General features: G+C 36.4%; 1 protein-coding gene across 3 annotated transcripts in view; it reads left to right on the forward strand.

The window, feature by feature from the left end:
• The window catches only part of ptprz1b (protein tyrosine phosphatase receptor type Z1b), a 38116-nt gene extending 16089 nt beyond the window's left edge, over positions 1–22027 (forward strand). Inside the window, exons 4-30 of one of the 3 annotated variants that reach the window (XM_079868085.1) lie at positions 37–188; positions 450–545; positions 659–725; positions 813–970; positions 5096–5246; positions 6139–6323; positions 6490–6616; positions 6917–6969; positions 7069–7627; positions 10132–10276; positions 11264–11355; positions 12571–12656; positions 12970–12990; positions 13162–13258; positions 13351–13433; positions 13780–13914; positions 14057–14191; positions 14283–14446; positions 15336–15471; positions 15567–15713; positions 15794–15887; positions 17177–17250; positions 17329–17457; positions 17544–17693; positions 19464–19606; positions 19691–19826; positions 21111–22027. In XM_079868085.1, the coding sequence (XP_079724211.1) occupies positions 37–188; positions 450–545; positions 659–725; positions 813–970; positions 5096–5246; positions 6139–6323; positions 6490–6616; positions 6917–6969; positions 7069–7627; positions 10132–10276; positions 11264–11355; positions 12571–12656; positions 12970–12990; positions 13162–13258; positions 13351–13433; positions 13780–13914; positions 14057–14191; positions 14283–14446; positions 15336–15471; positions 15567–15713; positions 15794–15887; positions 17177–17250; positions 17329–17457; positions 17544–17693; positions 19464–19606; positions 19691–19826; positions 21111–21245 (3650 nt within the window). In that variant the 3' untranslated portion in view covers positions 21246–22027. Of the gene's footprint in view, positions 1–36; positions 189–449; positions 546–658; positions 726–812; positions 971–5095; positions 5247–6138; positions 6324–6489; positions 6617–6916; positions 6970–7068; positions 7628–10131; positions 10277–11263; positions 11356–12570; positions 12657–12969; positions 12991–13137; positions 13259–13350; positions 13434–13779; positions 13915–14056; positions 14192–14282; positions 14447–15335; positions 15472–15566; positions 15714–15793; positions 15888–17176; positions 17251–17328; positions 17458–17543; positions 17694–19463; positions 19607–19690; positions 19827–21110 lie in introns of all 3 variants that reach the window. The other 2 variants (XM_079868084.1, XM_079868086.1) reach the window with 2 other exon arrangements.
• Positions 22028–22104: the final 77 nt, after the last annotated feature.

A 22104-nucleotide genomic window follows, 5' to 3' on the forward strand; every position in this document is an offset into this window, starting at 1 on the left:
CATTGAGTTTGTGTGTGTGTGTATCGTGTTTCTCAGTGGTAATCAGTCTGAACGGTCAGTACTTCATAAGTGGAGGTGGGCTCAGATCCAGGTTTAAAGTGGGCAGGATCACGTTCCATTGGGGCCGATGTAACGCCACTGCAGACGGCTCTGAACACAGCCTCAACGGCAACAGCTTCCCTCTGGAGGTAAACTTCACCACACGTATAAATCACAGTGAATCTGTAAGATTGAGGATAACGTGGAAGTGCATTCATTTCATTTCCCACTAATCATACCATGATAAAATAAAAGTCAAATATGAACTCATGTTGACTATAAATGAAATATATGGAAGTGAGTGTCTCTCTCTCTCTCTCTCTCTCTCTCTCTCTCTCTCTCTCTCTCTCTCTCTCTCTCTCTCTCTCTCTCTCTCTCTCTCTCTCTCTCTCTCTCTCTCTCTCTCTCAGATGCAGATATATTGTTTTGATGAAGAGGAGTTTGAATCCATAGACGAGGCGATAAGTAGCGGAGGAAAGATAGCTGCTGTAGCTGTCTTTTTTGAGGTGATATTTTCATCCTGCGAACATCATACACGCTTATACACACTGTATATTAACCTGTATAACATCTGTAACCTTTTTATTATAATGACTTTAAAGTTTGATCTGTTCCTTAGGCCAGCATTGAAGACAACCAGGATTATGTGGCCATCATTGACGGGGTGAACAGCGTGAGCCGATTTGGTACATCCTTTTTTTTCACATATCATTTTCGTTATTTCAAATTCATCTGCAATCATCTGCAATAACATGCTTCTATCTGACATTAAGGTAAAAGCAGCCCTCTGGAAGCGTTTTCTTTGCGGCCTCTGCTTCCACAGTCCCCCGAAAAATACTTCATGTACAATGGCTCACTCACCGCGCCACCCTGCTCAGAGAACGTGGAGTGGATCGTGTTTAAAAACACAGTGGCCATCTCAGAAACCCAGGTCAGGACATCTCCGATTATTTTCTGTGCAAGTGCAACACATAATTTGGCTAAATATAGCCAGAAGAGTCTTGAAGATCAGGCTAGTGAGAAGTTTGGGGTCACTATTGCAGCCAATGGCTCTTTTGTGTTTGTGTGTGAGAGACCGAGAGAAAGAAAGCGCGAGAGAGAGAGAGAGAGAGAGAGAGCGCGAAACCCCTCGCCTAAAAATGGAGCGTGGTGAATACATCCCTGACAGCCCCTTTAAGCTATTCTTGAGCAAACGGAGGCGTGTGCATTAATATTTCAGCTGGCCGCCGCCTGACGTGTGGATCAGAGATAAGCCCTCGGTGGAGGGGATGCAACTTTGCCCCTCTTATCCAGATGCACTTTAAAGCTCAGTTTTAAGATGGAGTTTTTTTTTGTCATGCGGTTGTGTAGCTATTTTTTCTTCGCTCTCATGCCTGATCCACTTTAAACACAGCCTGTTTCTTGGGCATGAAAATTTGATGGGGCGAAACAAAGGCACGCTTAAGTATAGCTGATGAATCTTTAGCACTGGTTCAGCATTTGCATAAATTCACTCGTGCATATAAAGCTATTCACCCTCATTCATCTTGATTCCAATTTAAATACAGTCAATATAAAGAAAAGAAAAAAATGATTTGGTTGTGCAAGCTAATTCGGATACTTGCGCTGTCATTTTTGTTGTATCATTGCTCTCTGAATTACTTAATTCTGATTGGTCTGTTCTGTTGCATCTCTCTATTTGTTGTTTAATGCTCTTCTTGCACAATTTAGTTAGTTTTAGTTAGTTTAAGTTAGTTATTTAGTTTTAGTAAGTTAGTTAGTTTTATTTAATTAGTTTTAGCTAGTTGGTTATTTAGTTAGTTTTAGTAAGTTGGTTAGTATCCATTACTAACTTTTGAGATTATATATAGTCAGCCAGTCATCATCTAAAAATAAGTGTTTATTTGGTCATAAGGACTGCTGACTGTTCATTGTTTCGTATGTATTTAATTGTCTTCTTAATTTATTCATATGTTTGTTGATTGTATATATTTTCCAATATCTTATGTATTTGTGTATTTTTATTTAATGTTATTTCAAAAGTATTTTACCAAATACTACATTTTACATTATTATTATTATTATTATTATTATTAATACAAAGTTCTGTCATGAAACTCTAGATGTTGTAGGCTGATCGGTCCTTAAAGGGGGGGTGAAATGCTCATTTTCACTTAATCTCCTGTTAATCTTGAGTACCTATAGAGTAGTATTGCATCCTTCATATCTCCAAAAAGTCTTTAGTTTTATTATATTTATAAAAGAAAGATAAGCTGTACCGAGTCTTTCCGGAAAAAACCGAGCGTCTGGAGGCGGGCCGTGTGGGCGAAGCCAGAGCCATAGAGAGAATCCGTCGATCTGGGCTTTGTTTATAAAACATTCATCGTTGCATCCACTGTTCCTAACGCTGGGTTCTTTGGGAAGCTGAACATGGTAAGCTTTCCCTCACATCCAAAAACACACTTTGGAGACACTATGCAGCGCTGCCGATGATTTCCTGTTGAAGCGCGTTGATGTGCGCGGTCTCGCTCTCCTCTGGTCGACGTGTGCGCGGGCGAGCTTTTCCGGGAGAAATGCTCATATAAGGAGTTCCACTCTGGTCTACGTCATTAGATCCACGGTCGAAAAAAAACCAGCCGAAACTTGTACCAACCCGGAAGTAAGATTTTCGGCACAGAAATTCTCCGTTATTCGTCCAAAATATTTTTTAAAAACTTTGGCCATGTTAAGCATGAGAATCCATCTCTTTAACACTGTAAACAACTCTGAATACATGAAACACCATTGTACCCCCCCTTTAAAGCAACACTAGGGAACATTTTTTACCTTAAAGGAGAACTCCGGTCAATTTTAACATTGAGCTCATTTTTTTGTACATTTGGAGTGCTGTCAATACAGAGAACAACGACAAAAATCGGTGTTGCCTACACCGAATATTATTCTATTTTTAAAATTTGCACCCTGTTGACTTCAATGGGGCAAGTACTAAACCTGCTTTTAGCCTCTTAACATCCTTGATGTGTCATTACAAGTGCACAGAAAATGTGAGTGATTCCTTCTGAGTGAACACAGGTGAATCTGACTGCAGTAGATGTGAAAGAAATGTATAAAAATGATGTTATTTAAGCCAGCGCAAATACCTTTGTTTACATCCTGTTTTCGGGTGAAGTCCAAAGTAGTCGATTGCCGAGTTCACGCGCGTGATCATAGGTACTAAACCTATGCGCGTGAACTCGGCAATCGACTACTTTGGACTTCACCCGAAAACAGGATGTAAACAAAGGTATTTGCGCTGGCTTAAATTACATCATTTTTATACATTTCTTTCACATCTACTGCAGTCAGATCCACTCGTGTTCACTCAGAAGGAATCACTCACATTTTCTGTGCACTTGTAATGACACATCAAGGATGTTAAAGGAGAACTCCGGTCAATTTTAACATTGAGCTCATTTTTTTGTACATTTGGAGTGCTGTCAGTACAGAGAACAACGACAAAAATCGGTGTTGCCTACACCGAGTTATTCTATTTTTAAAATTTGCACCCTGTTGACTTCAATGGGGCAAGTACTAAACCTGCTTTTAGCCTCTTAACATCCTTGATGTGTCATTACAAGTGCACAGAAAATGTGAGTGATTCCTTCTGAGTGAACACGAGTGAATCTGACTGCAGTAGATGTGAAAGATATGTATAAAAATGATGTTATTTAAGCCAGCGCAAATACCTTTGTTTACATCCTGTTTTTCGGTTGAAGTCCAAAGTAGTCGATTGCAGAGTTCACACGCATAGGTTTAATACCTATGATCACGCGCGTGAACTCTGCAATCGACTACTGTGGACTTCAGCCGAAAACAGGATGTAAACAAAGGTATTTGCGCTGGCTTAAATAACATCATTTTTATATATCTTTCACATCTACTGCAGTCAGACTCACTCGTGTTCACTCAGAAGGAATCACTCACATTTTCTGTGCACTTGTAATGACACATCAAGGATGTTAAGAGGCTAAAAGCAGGTTTAGTACTTGCCCCATTGAAGTCAACAGGGTGCAAATTTTAAAAATAGAATAACTCGGTGTAGGCAACACCGATTTTTGTCGTTGTTCTCTGTATTGACAGCACTCCAAATGTACAAAAAAATGAGCTCAATGTTAAAATTGACCGGAGTTCTCCTTTAAAATTATGTTTCCAAAATCGTATCAGTGGTTCATCAAGTCGTAACAGGGTGAAAGGCACTTCTGGATTCGCTTTGCAGCCCTATATCTGCTATAACCACACTATGCAAGTTCGCCAAACCGGGTCGCGTTTCTGAAGTTCGAATGAGACATAAGAAAACTACAAATTTGACTTGCTTTACGTCAAGCGTTACAATAGTCATTATTTAGTTTTTCTTTGTTTCTGATGTCGCAATACATCATACTTTCATGAAATCATGCAACATACTCTACCTTGTCTGTGGACATCGTCCATTCCAAAGCCGGTGCTGGATAAACAGCGTGTGACGGTAGGTTGCGGGCGGCGAAATTATTTACGACAGCGGTAATGGACAATTCCGCTTCCAACCTGTAGGGCGACCGAAGAGGAAAAGTTCCTTAGTGTTGCTTTAACTCAACATTCTTGTAATCACATCATTCTCTATAGGGCACAGCTGATTGGTTCCTGCTGTATCAGTAGCCAATGAGCTCGCTGCTCAACCTTCAAATACTGTTCAGCATTTTCTGTAGCAGATGCAACATGCTTTCAGAAACCCTCCACCTTCCCCAGCTCCACCTGTGTAGATCTGCTATGGGTAATTCATGTATGCTATATTGTGCATCAGCAGCATGTCTTACTTGCTCACAGCAGCGTGTCATGTGTGTATTAGTCCTGTACTTGCTCTGCAACAGCGGCAGAAGCGTAGCAGATCTATTCTACCAAGACTAAACATATCAACATTGTCATATTCATTACCATGCCAAACACTCATGACACTCATGAGTTGTCATGACAGAATTACTATTATTACTAACTGTAAGCAAGGTCTTGTAATCTTTTCTTATTATTGTCTCATTATTCGTGCATTTTTGTATATTTGTAGCTGGAGGTCTTCTGTGAGGTGATGACCATACAGCAGGCCGGATACGTCATGTTGACCGACTACCTGCAAAATAACTACAGAGAACAACAACAGCAGTTCACAGGACAAGTGTTTTCATCCTACACAGGCACAGAGGAAGTCCCTACACCCAGTATGTATAACACACACTCACACAGCGCAGCCTAACAAAGACACTCAGAAACAAGTATGTGCCTGTGATACATAAAGTAAGGATCAGAGAGGAGAGAGGTCATCTCTCAAGGTCAAATCGAGTGTTCGCATGCATCTCCTCCTCCTCTGACCGTGGACACACATGCTTTTTGCGCTTTTTAAAAACCCTGCAGTGAATGTGTGTGTTGCCTGGAAACCACACTTTGGAGCTTTTCCAAGAAAACAAATGCACCAATTCTGTTTCAAACAGAGTTGATTTAGAAGCAATTTTGTAAGTTACTGATATTTGACTAAAGTTACGGTTCCTTATTAGAACGAAAGCATGATCCAATAACATAATATTCTCTCAGAATTGAATGTTCTGTCATTAATTACTCATCCTCGTGTCGTTCCAAACCCATAAGACTTTTGTTCATCTTTGGAATATGTGAATGAAAGCCTAAATTCAATCTGTTCATCATATAAAGCAATCATGTCTCCTCAGAAAAATTGGACTAAACGCTTAATTCTTATGGACTAATACACTAAATACACTTTATGAACTTTTTGAAGCGTCAAAGTGTCAGTTGCATTGCTGTCAACGGAGGGACAGAAAGCTCTCAGATTTAATCAAAAAGATCTTCATTTGTGTTCCAAAGATGAACAAAAGTCTTACGAGTTTGGAACGACACGAGGGTAATAATGACAGAATTTTCATTTTTGCATGAACTAACCCTTAAATCATCTCAGTTCGGTTTAGTGTTGATTGAGTTCAGTTCAGCAATAACTGTGAAAAGTTAATCAATTATGAAATGAAGTTTCAAACTGTTCAAACAGTTGTAATTATTCAGCTCAAGTCAGTTCAATGTAATTTCAAGCTGTTCTGTGTTTAGTGTGCAGCTCTGAACCGCAGAACGTGCAGGCAGACTCTGAGAACTACACCGGCATCGTGGTGACGTGGGAGAGGCCACGGGCCGTCTATGACACCGCTATCGAGCGCTACTCCGTCACCTACCAAAGACTCCAGGGCAAAGACCCACCCAAACAACAGTATCTGACAGACGGAGACCAGGATGTGGTGAGTACTTTTAGCCCATCCACGTGAGGCATTTAATATGACTGTGTTGACTGAAGCACAGATATTTCAGTCAACATTGTTACATGATAGCTGATAGTTCATGGTTAGACTAGTACTGATGGTTAAAAACAGGTGTTATGAAATTGTATTCTCTTTTTTTTTTCAGGGGGCCATTATTCATAATCTGCTAGCGAACAGTAGCTATGTTGTCCAAGTGGTGGCGCTGTGCACGAATGGCTTGACTGGAAAAATGAGTGACCAGGTTATTGTGGACATGCCTCTTGAAGACCCTGGTAATGCTGAATCAAACCAAAAATTGGAGAATCTCACAAAAAATAAAAAATAAATGTCTGGATCAAATTTCACACCAATATCAAAAGTAAATTTATATATATATATTGGAGGGTAGTGCTTAATTTCCAGGAAATTTTTATTAAATAATTTTATTTTGTACAAAAAAATCTAAAATATAAAAATGTGTTGTTTTGGGATGAAATATAACCCAGATATTGCTTTGTGTTATTCACCCTATTATACAGTATTATTATTATTATTATTGAATTAATTCACTGATATTTTCTTTAACCCTACAGTAAATGAGCCTGATCCCTTTGGTGATTTAACAGAATCAGAGGAATATAATGAGGTGCATTTTTTTCTGAATGTAGATTCTAAAACTATTCATAAATGATTGCATCATGAGCATCTTTATGGTTTTTATGAGCTTGATGTATTTTGTTTTCAGGGAACATCTCCCCCTCCTTCTAAGTCTCCGCCCAGCCGGACCCTCATCCGTGATTCCGGAAGCTCCATCTCCATCACCACAGTGACAGACCAACCAGGCTTCCTTTTTCCCGTTGTCAGGACAACCCCCATTACAGTCAGAGGTAAAATTACAGAGGAGTCTTCGCTGTCATGGTCTCCTGACCAAAATAAGACCGGAAAAGAAACCAAGCGGCCACTGAGCAAACTCATCCCAGAGGAGAGCGGCCACCTTCCTCACAGCGACATGGTGGTCACAGACATCTACTATGAGGACGTCCTCAACACCAGCACCACAAAAGCCACACCAGATCTGAACAACCTTCTCACTGCACCGCCAGATGCACAGGACCAAGAGACCTCAGTCAGGACAACCAAATCTTCATCAACTTCTGCATTTGGACGACTGGTGCCTAAACAGCCAGTGAAGACGACCACCATCACCCCTGCAGTGAATGCAACTTCAACAGCTAATGCAAGCACTACGACTACTGGATCATCTATGAAGATCATTTCTCAGACCACTCAACCCCTGTTTAACGGTAAGACAATCTTGATCAGGGTCTTTGTCTAGACAAAACCTTTCGCTAAATGCTAACTTGCTTGCAGGAAAGTGATGGAAACGCTGGTTATGTAAAATCAAACAATAGTAGCTGAGTAGTTCGATGATTGCATCCTTAAAGAGCAGTGTTTCCCAACAGTTTTCATCTTAAAGGGATAGTTCACTTACCATATCATTTACTCACCCTCAAGATGTTCTTTCCTCTTTTGAACATAAAGGAAGATATTTTGGTAATATATTTTCCCCATTGACTTCCATTGTATATAAAAAACTATGGCAATCAATGGGACCAGAAACTGTTTGGTTTCCAACATTCTTCAAAATATATGCTTTTGTGTTCAGCACAAGGAATAAATGAATACAGGTTCTTGGGTGAGTACATTTTTGGGTGAACTATCCCTTTAAGTACTCCTTCATAAACCGCATCCTTGTGAAAAAGAAGTAGATGATAGCATACTTTAAAAAAAGAGAACTTATTAGAGAAATAATATGCTTTCAAATATATATACTTAAATGTGAACTGAATATAATGTATTAATTGCATGTCATTCGCATATATAGTTTTAATAATACGAAATGCAATTAACTGAATTATATATAATTACTTATAATTAATTATAAGTTCTTTACATGGGATTTTAGTATGTTAGTCAACATATCAAAATAAGTGCTTATTTAAAGCATAACAAAGGATTATTAAATTATAATGATTTAAAATGTATTTTAAAGTTAAAAGAAAATTATTTGACATTACAAAGTGCACTTTTTAGATGTGTTTCTTAACACACTTTGAAAGTACATTGAAAGTGTACTCTTTAAGTGCACTTAAGTGGCCTTTTATCTCATTATTATTATTATATTATATTAGTTAGTTATACAAGTATTGTATATTATACAAGTACTGTTCACAAGTTTTGACAGTTCCAGAGAAACTTTCTTTAGGATCTAGTGGTGAATTTGTTTAAAAATGAAACCCAGACGAGAATTTCACAAAAGGAATTTAATACAAAAGAAGCTCAATAAGTATGAAATATCACCCACAAGTGAATACATTGTCATTTGTACAAATGTTAATGAAAAGTTACAACTTATAGGTAACAAACACATACAGGTTTAATAAACCAAAACTGTCTTTCTAAATCTGTGACTCCTGGTTGGGGTGACTGTTAATAAGTAGTCAAACTTCCAGAAACGTGATGGTGTTACAGTCAATTGTTACTGCCATTTTGTGCCACAAATATTCTGGAAAAGCTTAAATGCACCTGCTGGACTCTCTCTTCTCGGCTGGTTGGCTCACTCTTCAAATGTTGAACGCGGTGGCGGTTGCTCTCTTGCTCTTGTGCATTCATCCTTTGCCTTCTTTCTCTTGCGCATGGTGATGGCGCCCCCTTTGCTGTGGCTTTAGGTATTTCAAGATATGCTAGACCAGTTTGATTGGTTTTGTTTCTTCCAATCCAAGCACTTCTTTCCTCCGCCGTAAATGTTTTTTTAGCGGAGAGTTGAAGTCTTAACTCTTTAGACGTGTTTGTTACAGCCACATCGCTCAGTAATCAAAGGGTATCGACGGCTCGAGATGCCACAAATCTCAATGTGTACTCCACCCGCTACCCAACCATCTTTTTGGATGAGGGATCTGCTCAAGTGCCTTCTTCAGACGGGCAGGGAGAGTTCAGCGGATCAGGGTCCGCGATCTTCCTGGAGGAGCTCGACCGGGAATGGGAGCTCGGCCAAACCCGATCGGCTCCCAAAGACTCAGATCTGAGCAAAACTGGAGATGAAAATAATGAGGGACTGTCCTCTACTTTCTACTTTGAGAGCGAGCGAGAGGATGCCACCACCGAAGAACCAGAAAACCAGGCTTTTCTCTCATGGGTGACCTGGTCAGCTGAATCTGACACTGGCTCAGGTCAAGGAGGGTCAGTGCCCTCTCAAATCGATGATATTCCCATACAACTCATAATTCCTGAACTCACTATCCGAGAGTCAGAGGAAGACCAGAATACAGGTAAAACTCGTACATGGTGTCAAAACATTTGGAGAACAAAACACATGACTGGCCAAAGCAACCAGTAGGCGGGCATTATGCAAATATGTAACATGATGGTGTAACTAAGTCACAGAAATAATGGCAGGATCAGGCAAGTGTTTTCTGTTGGAAAGATGAACTCCTTTTGGCTTTGTAACTCCGCAGATCGTTTACATGCACAAACTGCTATATCAGACACTAAAGGGAAGGTCAAATAATAGGTGCCCTTTAAGATGAGAAAATATTGCAGTTAATGTGTTTTTTTTGTTATTGAGGTGAAGCACATGAAATGCTTTTATGAATAGGATAATTTCATTCTCCATGAGCTAGCAGTTGGATTATTTGACACAGATTTTTTAGCTCCTTGAATATGTTTAATATTATGTCATGTATTTTACCATGAGATCGCTCATTAATGGATTTATTAAGGACTGTTTTGCTCCTGTTTCCATCGTCAGAGGCGAGTAACAGCAGTCCGGAGTCTCGTGTCGGGATGGTGGAAGGAACAGAGAAAGAGAAAAGGACCGTTGTTCCTCTGGCTGTGATATCCACACTCACTACCCTGTGTTTGCTGGTGCTGGTGGGCATTCTCATCTACTGGAGGTATTAACTCTTCAAACACACGTCAGTGTGGGAACGTTTGCTTTGAGATTGCATACACTAGATTCTCCTTCTCTAAAATCTCACAAACTCACAAAAACATGTCCAGGTGACATTTCACCCATTTTAAAGGTGCAGTAAGTGATTTCTGAGAAACACTATTGATATTTGAAATCAACCCAAACAAACACACCCCTCCCTTCATTGCTCCACCCCCAAAATGCACGAACATGCAATACAAGAGTGGATTTATCTTTATCATAGCTGAAGCGAAGCAAAATAATTATTTGCAAAGAATCAAGTGAAGATGACGAAGGAACGTACACAAGAGTATATACAAGCAAGAGTTTGTTGTTAGCCGCCAGCATCACACCAGTTTCAGACAAACAACGACACTTAAAACTGTCCTGTCACTAAAGGTAAAATTACAACAACAGCATATCTTGGTTCTCTGAAACATAGTAAAACCAATGTTACTCACGAATGGAGCAGAAACAACGCAACTTCCCACTTGCGTCTCTCCAGCGCTGGAAAGCTTTTCTAATATTAAGGCAGGTCCTAAAGCTCTTGCCTGATCATTACCCTTCTTTTTCCAGTGATATTCCTCTGACCTTTTCTCTTTTGTAATGTCTCTCAGCCATCTCTCTGTCTACAGTATTTCTTCAACCTCCCTCTTGTTTACTCTCTCTCCTCCCCCATCATAAATGTATACGCCCCCTGCTGCTGATTGGCTACAAGAGTGTAATGGCTTGGTCCGATCCTTTTTCAACAGTGTTTCTCAGAAATCACTTACTGCACCTTTAAGGATTTTTTTGGGAGCATTAATATCTTTTGCATTGCGATGTTATTTTCATGACAATTCTCATTACTGTATTGCATCCATACATTTTACTTTTGAGTTTTTTTGTAATACTCATTATTTTCATTAAATTCTCTTCATTTTACCTGTAATAAAGTACAAAAATTGTTGTAATATTTGCATCTGTATAGGAGATGCTTTCAAACGGCACATTTTTATGTAGAGGACAACAATTCAGCCCGTGCCATATCAGCCCCATCAACCCCTCTTCTTCTACCTACAGGTAACAAACTTACTCTCCCATTCAGACAGATTATTATTATTACATATTATTATATTTTTTCTTTCATGTCTTAGCAGCTATTTATTTATATATTTAAACAAACAGTTATTTGTTATTGTTTAAAGGAACTGTATGTAAGATTGTGGCCAAAACTGGTACTGCAATCACTTTCAAATTACTGTAGAGCGGTATATCCCCTCCCCCTCCCCCCTGACTCGAGGTTGCCAGATAGGCTGGCGTTTTTTATCCGACACATTTGTAGCTGCAGCTGTGGTAACTAGAGCAGAGCTGGCAACCCAGATTCTGAAACACTACTGACTTCGTGATTGGTAGATAGGTGGAGGGTGGGGCTTCAGGCCAAAACACAACATGACAACATCAACATCAGTTGAGGGCTGCAACTTCACTTTTAAATGACAATATCCTGGCCGGACTACTGTTGTCAATGATATAAGTATTTGAAATGAACATGATTTCTTAATGTTTAGTGACATATCAGGGCCATTTTATGATTAATTGAAATACATTTCTTACATACAGCTCCTTTAAGTTATTTATTTAAAACTAAATAAATAAATATTATTTATTAAATACAATTATTTACAATTACTTCTATAATAAATAAACTAATTTACGTATTTATTAAGTAATTGTATTTTTAATAAATAATTGTATTTATTTATTATTCATATTTATTTGTTTGTATATATTTAATCGTATTTATTTTAATTAACAAATTAATTTTATTAGCTATTAGTTATTCATTGAAAAATAAATAATTTATTTATCAAAAAGCACAACTACTTACAATCATTTTTAAAATAAACTAACTTAAGTAATTGTCATTTTTAAACATTTTATTTATTGAAGTTATTTATCGAATAAATACAAATAAATAAATAAGTAAAATGATTTATTTATTAAAAATACAATTACTTACAATTACTTTTATAAGAAATAAACTAAGTAATTGTAATGTTTTTAAATATATAATTGTATTTGTTATTAACATTTATTTATTTATTTGTATTTGTTTAATTGCATTTATTTAAACAAACAAACAGTTATTTATTATTTCTTAGAGTTTTATTGAAAAATACAAATAAACAGAAAAAAAAATAATTGTGTTTTTTTAAAATAAATAATTGTATTTATTATTAATAATTTGATATGTATTTATGTATTTCTAAATAAGTGTTTTCTTTTTGATACCAGAGGATAATGAAGCTCTCCCTGTTAAAGATTTTGTGAAACATGTTGCTGATCTTCATGCAAATCACATGTTCTCCAAAAAATTTGAGGTACTTGGGATTTTCATCACTCCTTCTAAATACGTAACCTTAAACACTGCATCCTATAATGCCATGTAAAAATATAAAACAGTGAATTCATGTATATAAGTGCTATGGGGCAGCATGTACAGAGGTGATGTGGGAACACTGTTCACTGTGGCTCCACTGACTGCATGGACACCCACACAGAGCGACAGCCCTGTCTAAACCCGTCTGTAGCATGAAAACACATGCAAACGTGCCTCATGTACCTGTACCTGCCTCTCTGTTTGTCCTGGACTTTCATTGTGCTCTTCTGCATTCTCACCCCCTCCCTTATTAGATCTTGAAAGAGTCTTACGAGGTAAGACACATCTCCCTTGTTTAGTGTTACTTATTCTTTTACATTGTTGTTATTCTTCTGTTCATTGTATTGGCGTGTCAGTGTTGCTCTTTGCATGGTTAGTGTGCATGATAAAGTCAAAAAGTTTGGTAACGGTTATGATCTGAGTTATGCTTGAAACGTTTCTTCCAGGAGATTCAGGGCTGTACGGCGGACATCAGCATCACTGCGGACAGCTCCATCCACCCAGACAATAAGAGCAAGAACAGATACATTAATATCCTGGCCTGTATATCACTCATCCATACTAATATAAGAGATGTACATGCATTTATAAAAAACTAAAAACATGACTAACAGCCTTCTCTTTTGTACTCTCAGATGATCACAGTCGAGTTAAACTCTCTCAAAACTCGGACAAAGATGGAAAGACAGGGGACTACATTAATGCCAACTATGTGGATGTAAGTGTACACTATATTTGATATATATTATTTTTTTAAATAATTTTTAGTCAACAATCACACAGAATGATGATTTAGGGAATTCACTCCCGTATTTTAATGCGGTTGTCACTGCTGAAAGTTTACAGGGTTTATGTTGCCTATATAAACGTACAATTTTGAGGGTAAAAAAAAAAAAGTCCAATTGTGAGATTAAAAAGTCACATTTATCGTATTTAATTTTTATTCCGTGGCGGAAACAAGCTTCCATATATATTCAAAAATGGCCAAATATTTGGCATATTAATCGGTCTATCACTACTAGTGTTGGTATGCTCACGGTCTGTTTGTGAATGATTCTCTTTAGGGCTACAATCAGCCGAAAGCGTATATTGCTGCCCAGGGGCCACTGAAAGGCAGTCTGGAGGACTTCTGGAGGATGATATGGGAGCAAAACGTTGGTGTGATTGTCATGATCACTAACCTGGTGGAGAAGGGCCGGGTAATGCTTTTCATCACTTGATTTGATGGTTTTGGGTGACAAAATATGCAAACTTTGATATAAAGTAATGATAAAGTGGTGTAATGAGATAACCACACCAATGTTATTTAAATCTCATGAGGCGGGTGTGTGTGTCAAACAGAGAAAGTGTGATCAATATTGGCCCCTTGAGAATCAGGAAGACTATGGATGCTTCCTAGTCACGATGAAGAGCACCAAAACTCTTGCCTACTACACGCAGAGGACATTCACCTTGAGGAACGTTAACGTCAAGAAGGTCTGTAGCTACGCCTTACATCACCGTCACCAGAAAACCTTGAGGATATTCTCCGTTCTCAACACTTTTCGTTGTCGTTTTCCACCACCAGGGCTCACAGAAGGGTCGCAGTCAGGAGAGGACGGTGCTTCACTTTCATTACACTCAGTGGCCCGACATGGGCGTCCCAGAATACACTCTTCCCCTGCTGTCTTTTGTGCGGGCGTCCTCACAGGCCAGGACAGCTGATATGGGGCCTGTAGTGGTGCATTGCAGGTAGACACCAGTAGTTATTAAGCATGAAGTTATTATGGTGTGAAGTTACTATGGTCATCAATCTGACTGCACAGACAGTATTGGATATAACCATAATTAATAAATTCCACAAAATACACACTGTTATTGAACTGAACTGACTTGAGCTGAATAATGACACTATAGAGTATATATAAACAATTAATTTTAAGTTTATTGCAAAATATGCACATATATTCAATTATTTAAGTATTCTGAGAGCGTAGGGAGACTCTGTTTTGTCATTTGCTGTGCTTCATGGGAGTGGGCGGGACTAACGAGCTTGTTTAGACTCTGATTGGTGGAATTTTTGTAAAGCATCATGGGTAATGTAGTTTTTCACCATGAATAAAAACATGATTATTTTTAAAACTAAGTTGAAATAATGTGGATTGACAGCTTCAACAGAAGCAAATACCATTGATTAACAACCTCGTAGCTCACAGTAGGTCTGTCTTTAAAGGTTTATGAGTTGTGGTTAAAAATTAATTTCAATGGAGAAATTGAATGGAGTTTTTACTTCTGGAACTGACTATTGCACTTCATTATCTTCTGTAGAGCTGCTTTATAGTTGAACTGAGTTCGTTTCATAACTTTGCAACACTGACATTGTTATTGAGCTGAATAATGGCACTATTGTCTTCTTAAGAGCTGCTTTACAGCTGAAATTGTATTTGCTTTGTAAATGAAGATCTTTGCAACATTAATTCTGGTATTTCTTGTTTTAAACTGTGAAGCCGCTTTGATCTGTATTCTATAAAGCACTATATAAATAAATGTGACTTGACTTGGAGTGAGAGTTTATAAATGGAGGCGGACGGGACAGCAACATTTTAAGATGTGTTTGAATGTGTGCACTTGTGATCTGCAGTGCCGGTGTGGGACGAACAGGAACATACATTGTGATCGACAGCATGTTGAAGCAGATAAAGGAGGAAAGTACAGTGAACATAATGGGATTCCTCAAACACATTCGTACCCAGAGGAACTACCTGGTACAGACAGAGGTATGACATCCTACCATACTTCAAACCATACTTCAGGTTATGTCATGTCACATGCAACATGACACATCCATCATATTGTGTGTGTGTGTGAGCAGGAGCAATACGTCTTCATCCATGATGTTTTAGTGGAGGCCATCAGGGGTAAAGAGACACTGGTCTCATCTAGTCACATTCACACATATGTGTCTGATCTCCTCATACCGGGACCTACGGGAAAGACCCGTCTGGAGAAACAGTTAAAGGTGAGACCCTTGGTTTATTAAGCCCCTCTTAATCATTATTACTCTGAGCAATTCATCAGTCTTCCCTGTTGTTCCTGTAGCTGGTCAGTCAGAGTTGTGCAAAACAGAGTGACTACACAGTGGCTTTGAAGGAGTGCAATGCATCTAAAAACAGGACGTCTTGTCTTATGCCTGGTGAGTATGTGCAATATAAACATTCATTCATTCATTCATTCATTTGTTTATTTATTTAAATACTGAATATTTAAAATATGTATTGTATTACATTATTTATTTATTAAAAATGATACTTTTATTAATAAATAATTAATATATCATTTATTTATAAACATATATAAATATAATCTATAAAAATGAAAGTGATTTTTAAAAAATCTGTATATTTATTTATTATATTTATTCATTTTAAATATTTATTTAAAACATGTAATTACATTTATTTTACGTATTTATTTATTTATTTATTATTATTATTTACTTTATTTATGAATATATCATATTTATGTATATGTTATAGGTAGTTATTTTTTAGTTTTATTTATTTATTCATTTATTCATGCATTCATTTACTTTAAATATTGATTTAAAAAAAATATTATTATTATTATTAAAAAAAGATTTAATCACATATATCTTATTTATACATTTATTTACTTATTTAAAATATTGATTTATAAAAAATATTCATTATATTATTGATGTATTATTAATATATACTTTATTAATATATAATTTGTTTATAATTTATAGGTATTTGTTTGTTTATTTATTTACTTTTTTTATAGATTTTTTAATTATATATATATATGTATGTATATATATATATATATATATATATATGTGTATATGTGTGTGTGTATATATGTGTGTGTGTATATATATATATATATATATATATATATATATATATATATATATATATATATATATATATATATATATATATATATTATTGGCACAAAAAAAACAGGTTACCCTTTCACTTTTTAATAAATAAATAAATAAAATAAATAAATTAATAAAAATACCATATATATATATATATATATATATATATATATATATATATATATATATATATATATATATATATATTTATATGGTATTTTTATTAATTTATTTATTTTATTTATTTATTTATTTATTAAAAAGTGAAAGGGTAACCTGTTTTTTTTGTGCCAATAATTATATTCAGATTATTTTTTTTATTTTTTTAAAGATCACTGTTCTTCTGAAATCGAAAGTAATATCTTAATTTAGCAATGCAATAAGAATTGCTTTGCAAACATTTCATTAGTAACCTTATCAATTCCTTATGATTACTTTCTTTTTTTTTCCAGAATTTGTTCAAGACCCTTTTTTCAAATGTGTTTTTAAAGATGTCTATTATCAGTGAGCTCATTCAGTGACTTTAGTTTTGTGAAGTGTAATGGTTAATCTTTATCTTCTCATCTGTGCTTCAGTGGAGAGGTCAAGGGTCAGTCTGTCTACAGGACCTGGAGAATCATCAGACTACATCAATGCCTCGTATTTATTGGTAAGATTCTGGGTCTGATGCTCCTGTTTAGATACCTTGGTGATATGGTGTGATTTGATGAGTCTGTGCCGTTTACAGGGGTACCATCAGAGCCGTGAGTTCATCGCTACCCAGAATCCTCTGCCAAACACCATACAGGACTTCTGGAGGATGATCTGGGATCACAATGCACAGATCATAGTTTCCCTGCCTGATACACTGAACTTGGTGAGTTACACACACATTTATACACTTTTGTAGTTCTACACACATCCCTATTTATTATAAGGCATCTCATTTCCTGACCGTCACAGACCAGAGAGGGAGAGTGTGTGTACTGGCCCACTAAAGAACAACCAATCAGCTGTGAGACCTTCACTGTGACCTTCAGAGGTGAGGACAGCGTGTGCCTGTCCAACGAAGATTCGCTAGTGGTGCAGGATTTCATTTTGGAGGCCCTAAAGGTGAAAATCTTATTTAATTTATGAAGCCAGAACTCACCCCAAAATCAACACATAAATATTAATATTTTGCATAAAGAAAATTAATTTAATTGCATATTTTAGTGTAATTTATTATTTTCGTGACACATTTCGTGATGCATCCCAATTGTCATTAGCAAAATGCAAAAAAATCAATGAATATGTATATGGCAGTATTTGTTGTGCTGCCTTTGATTACATTTTATTTTAAGGTGATGTAATTACTTACTCAAAAAAGTACTGAGTAATATGAATTAACTACATGTACTTACTATAGAGTTATGGTTAGGGTTGGAGTTTTGTTTAAAGGGGGGGTACAATGGTGTTTCATGTATTCAGAGTTGTTTACAGTGTTAAAGAGATGGATTCTCATGCTTAACATGGCCAAAGTTTTTAAAAAATATTTTGGACGAATAACGGAGAATTTCTGTGCCGAAAATCTTACTTCCGGGTTGGTACAAGTTTCGGCTGGTTTTTTTTCGACCGTGGATCTAATGACGTAGACCAGAGTGGAACTCCTTATATGAGCATTTCTCCCGGAAAAGCTCGCCCGCGCACACGTCGACCAGAGGAGAGCGAGACCGCGCACATCAACGCGCTTCAACAGGAAATCATCGGCAGCGCTGCATAGTGTCTCCAAAGTGTGTTTTTGGATGTGAGGGAAAGCTTACCATGTTCAGCTTCCCAAAGAACCCAGCGTTAGGAACAGTGGATGCAACGATGAATGTTTTATAAACAAAGCCCAGATCGACGGATTCTCTCTATGGCTCTGGCTTCGCCCACACGGCCCGCCTCCAGACGCTCTGTTTTTTCCGGAAAGACTCGGTACAGCTTATCTTTCTTTTATAAATATAATAAAACTAAAGACTTTTTGGAGATATGAAGGATGCAATACTACTCTATAGGTACTCAAGATTAACAGGAGATTGAGTGAAAATGAGCATTTCACCCCCCCTTTAAGGTTAGTTACTTGTAATTATGCATAATTTACTGTTATTACTATAGTAAGTACATGTAGTTAATTACAGTACTTTTTTGAGTAAGTATATGTACATCACCTTAAAATAAAGTGTTAACTAAAAAAAAACATTTTATTTAAAATATATTACAGTAATAAGAATCGAATGAGATCGATGTGAAATGTAAGAAACTCAAAACATCTGGAAAATTTACAATAATGACAATATATAAGAGAATTAAAGAAAATTAATTTATTGGCACATTTTACTTAATTTTTTTCATTGTGACATTTGTTTTCATGACATTTAAGCTCATTGTACAATCCAATTATCATTACCGAAATGCAAATAAATAAATAATTGGTAGTAGTTGTTGTACTGCCTTTTAAATAAAATTGTAAATAAAAACTTTTTATTCTAGTAATTTCTACTGTATTATAGTAATGAGAATCTAATGGGAGTCACTAATGAGAATGGTGTGAAATGTAAGGAGAAACTCAGGTTTAAAAAATCTCGACACATTACAGTAATGACAAATGATAATATTGTATATAATTAATTTAAAATGACATTACGTTACAGTATACAGCAATATTATAATGTAAAATAATATCACAAAAAAAGGCTTTATGCAAAATGTATTATTTTTCTGTTGATTTCGATGTATTTGTGAGATTATTCAACTAAAAAAAAAAAAGAAAAAAAAAAGCATTTAATATTTTCAGTATTTCCAAGAAAGTTGCATTTAAGACTGTGGATTAACAGAACTGTTTTGTGTGGCCATCTGTGACAGGACGATTATGTGCTGGAGGTGCGTCAGTACCAGACGCCCCGCTGGCCGAACCCAGACAGTCCCATCAGCAACTCCTTTGAGCTCATCAACATCATCAGAGAAGAAAGCTCGCGTCGAGAGGGACCCGTCATCATCCATGATGGGTAGAGTGGCATTTTATTTGCAGAAATGCATATCGGGTTATATCAGTCAGTGATATGTTATTTCTCACGGCGTCTGCTGTGCAGGTCTGGAGGGTCGAGTGCTGGTTTGTTTTGTACCCTGACCACCCTGGTCAACCAGCTGGAAGAGGAGAACAGTGTGGACGTCTATCAGACCGCCAGAATGATGAACCTCATGAGGCCGGGGGTCTTCGAGGATATTGTAAGAGGACTGTAATATTAGTAAAATGATTTTCTTGTTTTGTTTGCAAGTACACATACAGTATCTACACATTCTTAAGTCAAGATACATTTACTTGAGAAGCTAAATTTTTTTTTTTCCTGAAAAATGTATCAAAAGTGAACATAGGTTTTTGCATAAAACAAGAAAAAAATATCTGCCAATGAGGTGAGAAGAAAAATCTTGTTTTCCCTTTGAATTATGTGTTTTTTTCTGACCCCATTGGCAAATATTTTATAATATTTTAAAAAAAATTATATTACAAATAGTTTATATCAGAATTCTGAGGGAAAAAAGTCAGAATTGTGAAATAATATAATCTTGGAATTACGAGGAAAAAAGTCAGAATTGTGAGACATAAACTCGGAATTGTGAGAAATAAAGTCAGAGTTGTGAGATATAAACCCAGAATTGCGAGGAAAATATAATTGTGAGATATAAACCCGGAATTGTGAGAAATAAAGTAAGAATTGTGAGATATAAACCTGGAATTGTGAGGAAAAAATTATTGTGAGATATAAACTCAGATTTGCGAGAAAAATAAAGTCAGAATTGCAATATATAAACTCGGAATTGCAAGAGAAAAGTCGAAATTGCGAGAAATAAAGTCGGAATTGCGAGAAATAAAGTCGGAATTGCGAGAAATAAAGTCGGAATTGCGTGAAATAAAGTCGAAATTGCGAGAAATAAAGTCGGAATTGCGAGAAATAAAGTCGGAATTGCGAGAAATAAAGTCGGAATTGCAAAAGAAAAGTCGGAATTGCAAGAGAAAAGTCGGAATTGCGAGAAATAAAGTCGGAATTGCAAAAGAAAAGTCGGAATTGCAAGAAATAAAGTCGGAATTGCGAGAAATAAAGTCGGAATTGCGAGAAATAAAGTCGGAATTGCGAGAAATAAAGTCGGAATTGCGAGAAATAAAGTCAGAATTGCAATATATAAACTCGGAATTGCAAGAGAAAAGTCGGAATTGCGAGAAATAAAGTCAGAATTGCGAGAAATAAAGTTAGAATTGCAATATATAAACTCGGAATTGCGAGAAATAAAGTCGGAATTGCGAGAAATAAAGTCAGAATTGTGAGAAAAAAGTCAGAATTGCGAGATATAAACTCGGAATTGCAAAGAAAAAATTCTTTGAGTTCTGTGGTGGAAACAAGCTTCCATAAATCAAGAAAAAAATACTAAGTAACAAAATAATTTTTGCAATTTATACTTTGATAAGATCTGAATAATAAAATGTGCATGCTTGACATCTTCCTGTGTGTGCAGGAGCAGTATCAGTTCCTCTACAAAGCGATCCTGAGTTTGGTGAGCACTAAGGAGGATGAGAGGGCTCTTCACTACTCGGAAAACAACGGCACGGTCCCCGCCAACCCATCGGAGAGCCTGGAGTCTCTCATGTAGCTATACAGACCCTTCACACAAGGAGAATTGTACATTGAATCAAGAGAAAGTAGTTTTGATCGAAACCCTCCCAAAGTCTCTACACGGACTATATGGGTACAGGATATACTGTAATTTGGTCTTTTATTGTGCCTTTTTGTTACCTTTGTACTTTGATATAATATTATTGTTGTAACTAATGCCAAAATTTCTACTCTTTGGAAAAAACAGTGACTTCTGTATTGCTGGTGGTGTCTTAGGTTTAGTTGGACATAACTGTTGATGAAATATTTATAAGTAGCAGGGCAAAAGATTTCATACGGTATCTATTTTGGGGGAAAAAAAAATCTTTAGATAGAAAAAAAGCGTTCTTGAATGTAGCCTCCTAGAACAGAAGAGAGACGTGTGATTCTAATATATAAAACATCAGTCTCACCGACAGACCAAAATACATTTATATGACTAGTTTCTTTTTTTTTTTACTATGTTTGCTTTTGTTATTGTAGCAATTGAAGGCTTCATTTTTTTATTATAGAAATTGAATGATTTTTCAAATTAACTAGTTGATATGTGTTGTAACAGACATTTTCATACATTTGCTCATTTCTCTTAACGCATCCTTTTAGATCTTAATCAGCAGCGAATCTCACCATTCAGTTATTTATCTCCATATTTATCAATCTTTATTTAAACTGTCTAATCTTTTAGGCCTTTGGTCAAAAACTAACACAAGACGCACTTGGATAAAATAAAGAAAGCACAATACAAATAAACAAAACAATTTCTTTTACATTCTCAAAGGCATTTCAGAGTGTCCTTCATTTTTCCATTGGGCATCCAGACTGCATAACCACAAAATGTAGGTGGTAGTTGACACACA

This window comes from Squalius cephalus, assembly GCF_949319135.1.
Source record: "Squalius cephalus genome assembly, chromosome: 4".
NCBI classification, from domain to species: Eukaryota; Metazoa; Chordata; class Actinopteri; order Cypriniformes; family Leuciscidae; genus Squalius; species Squalius cephalus.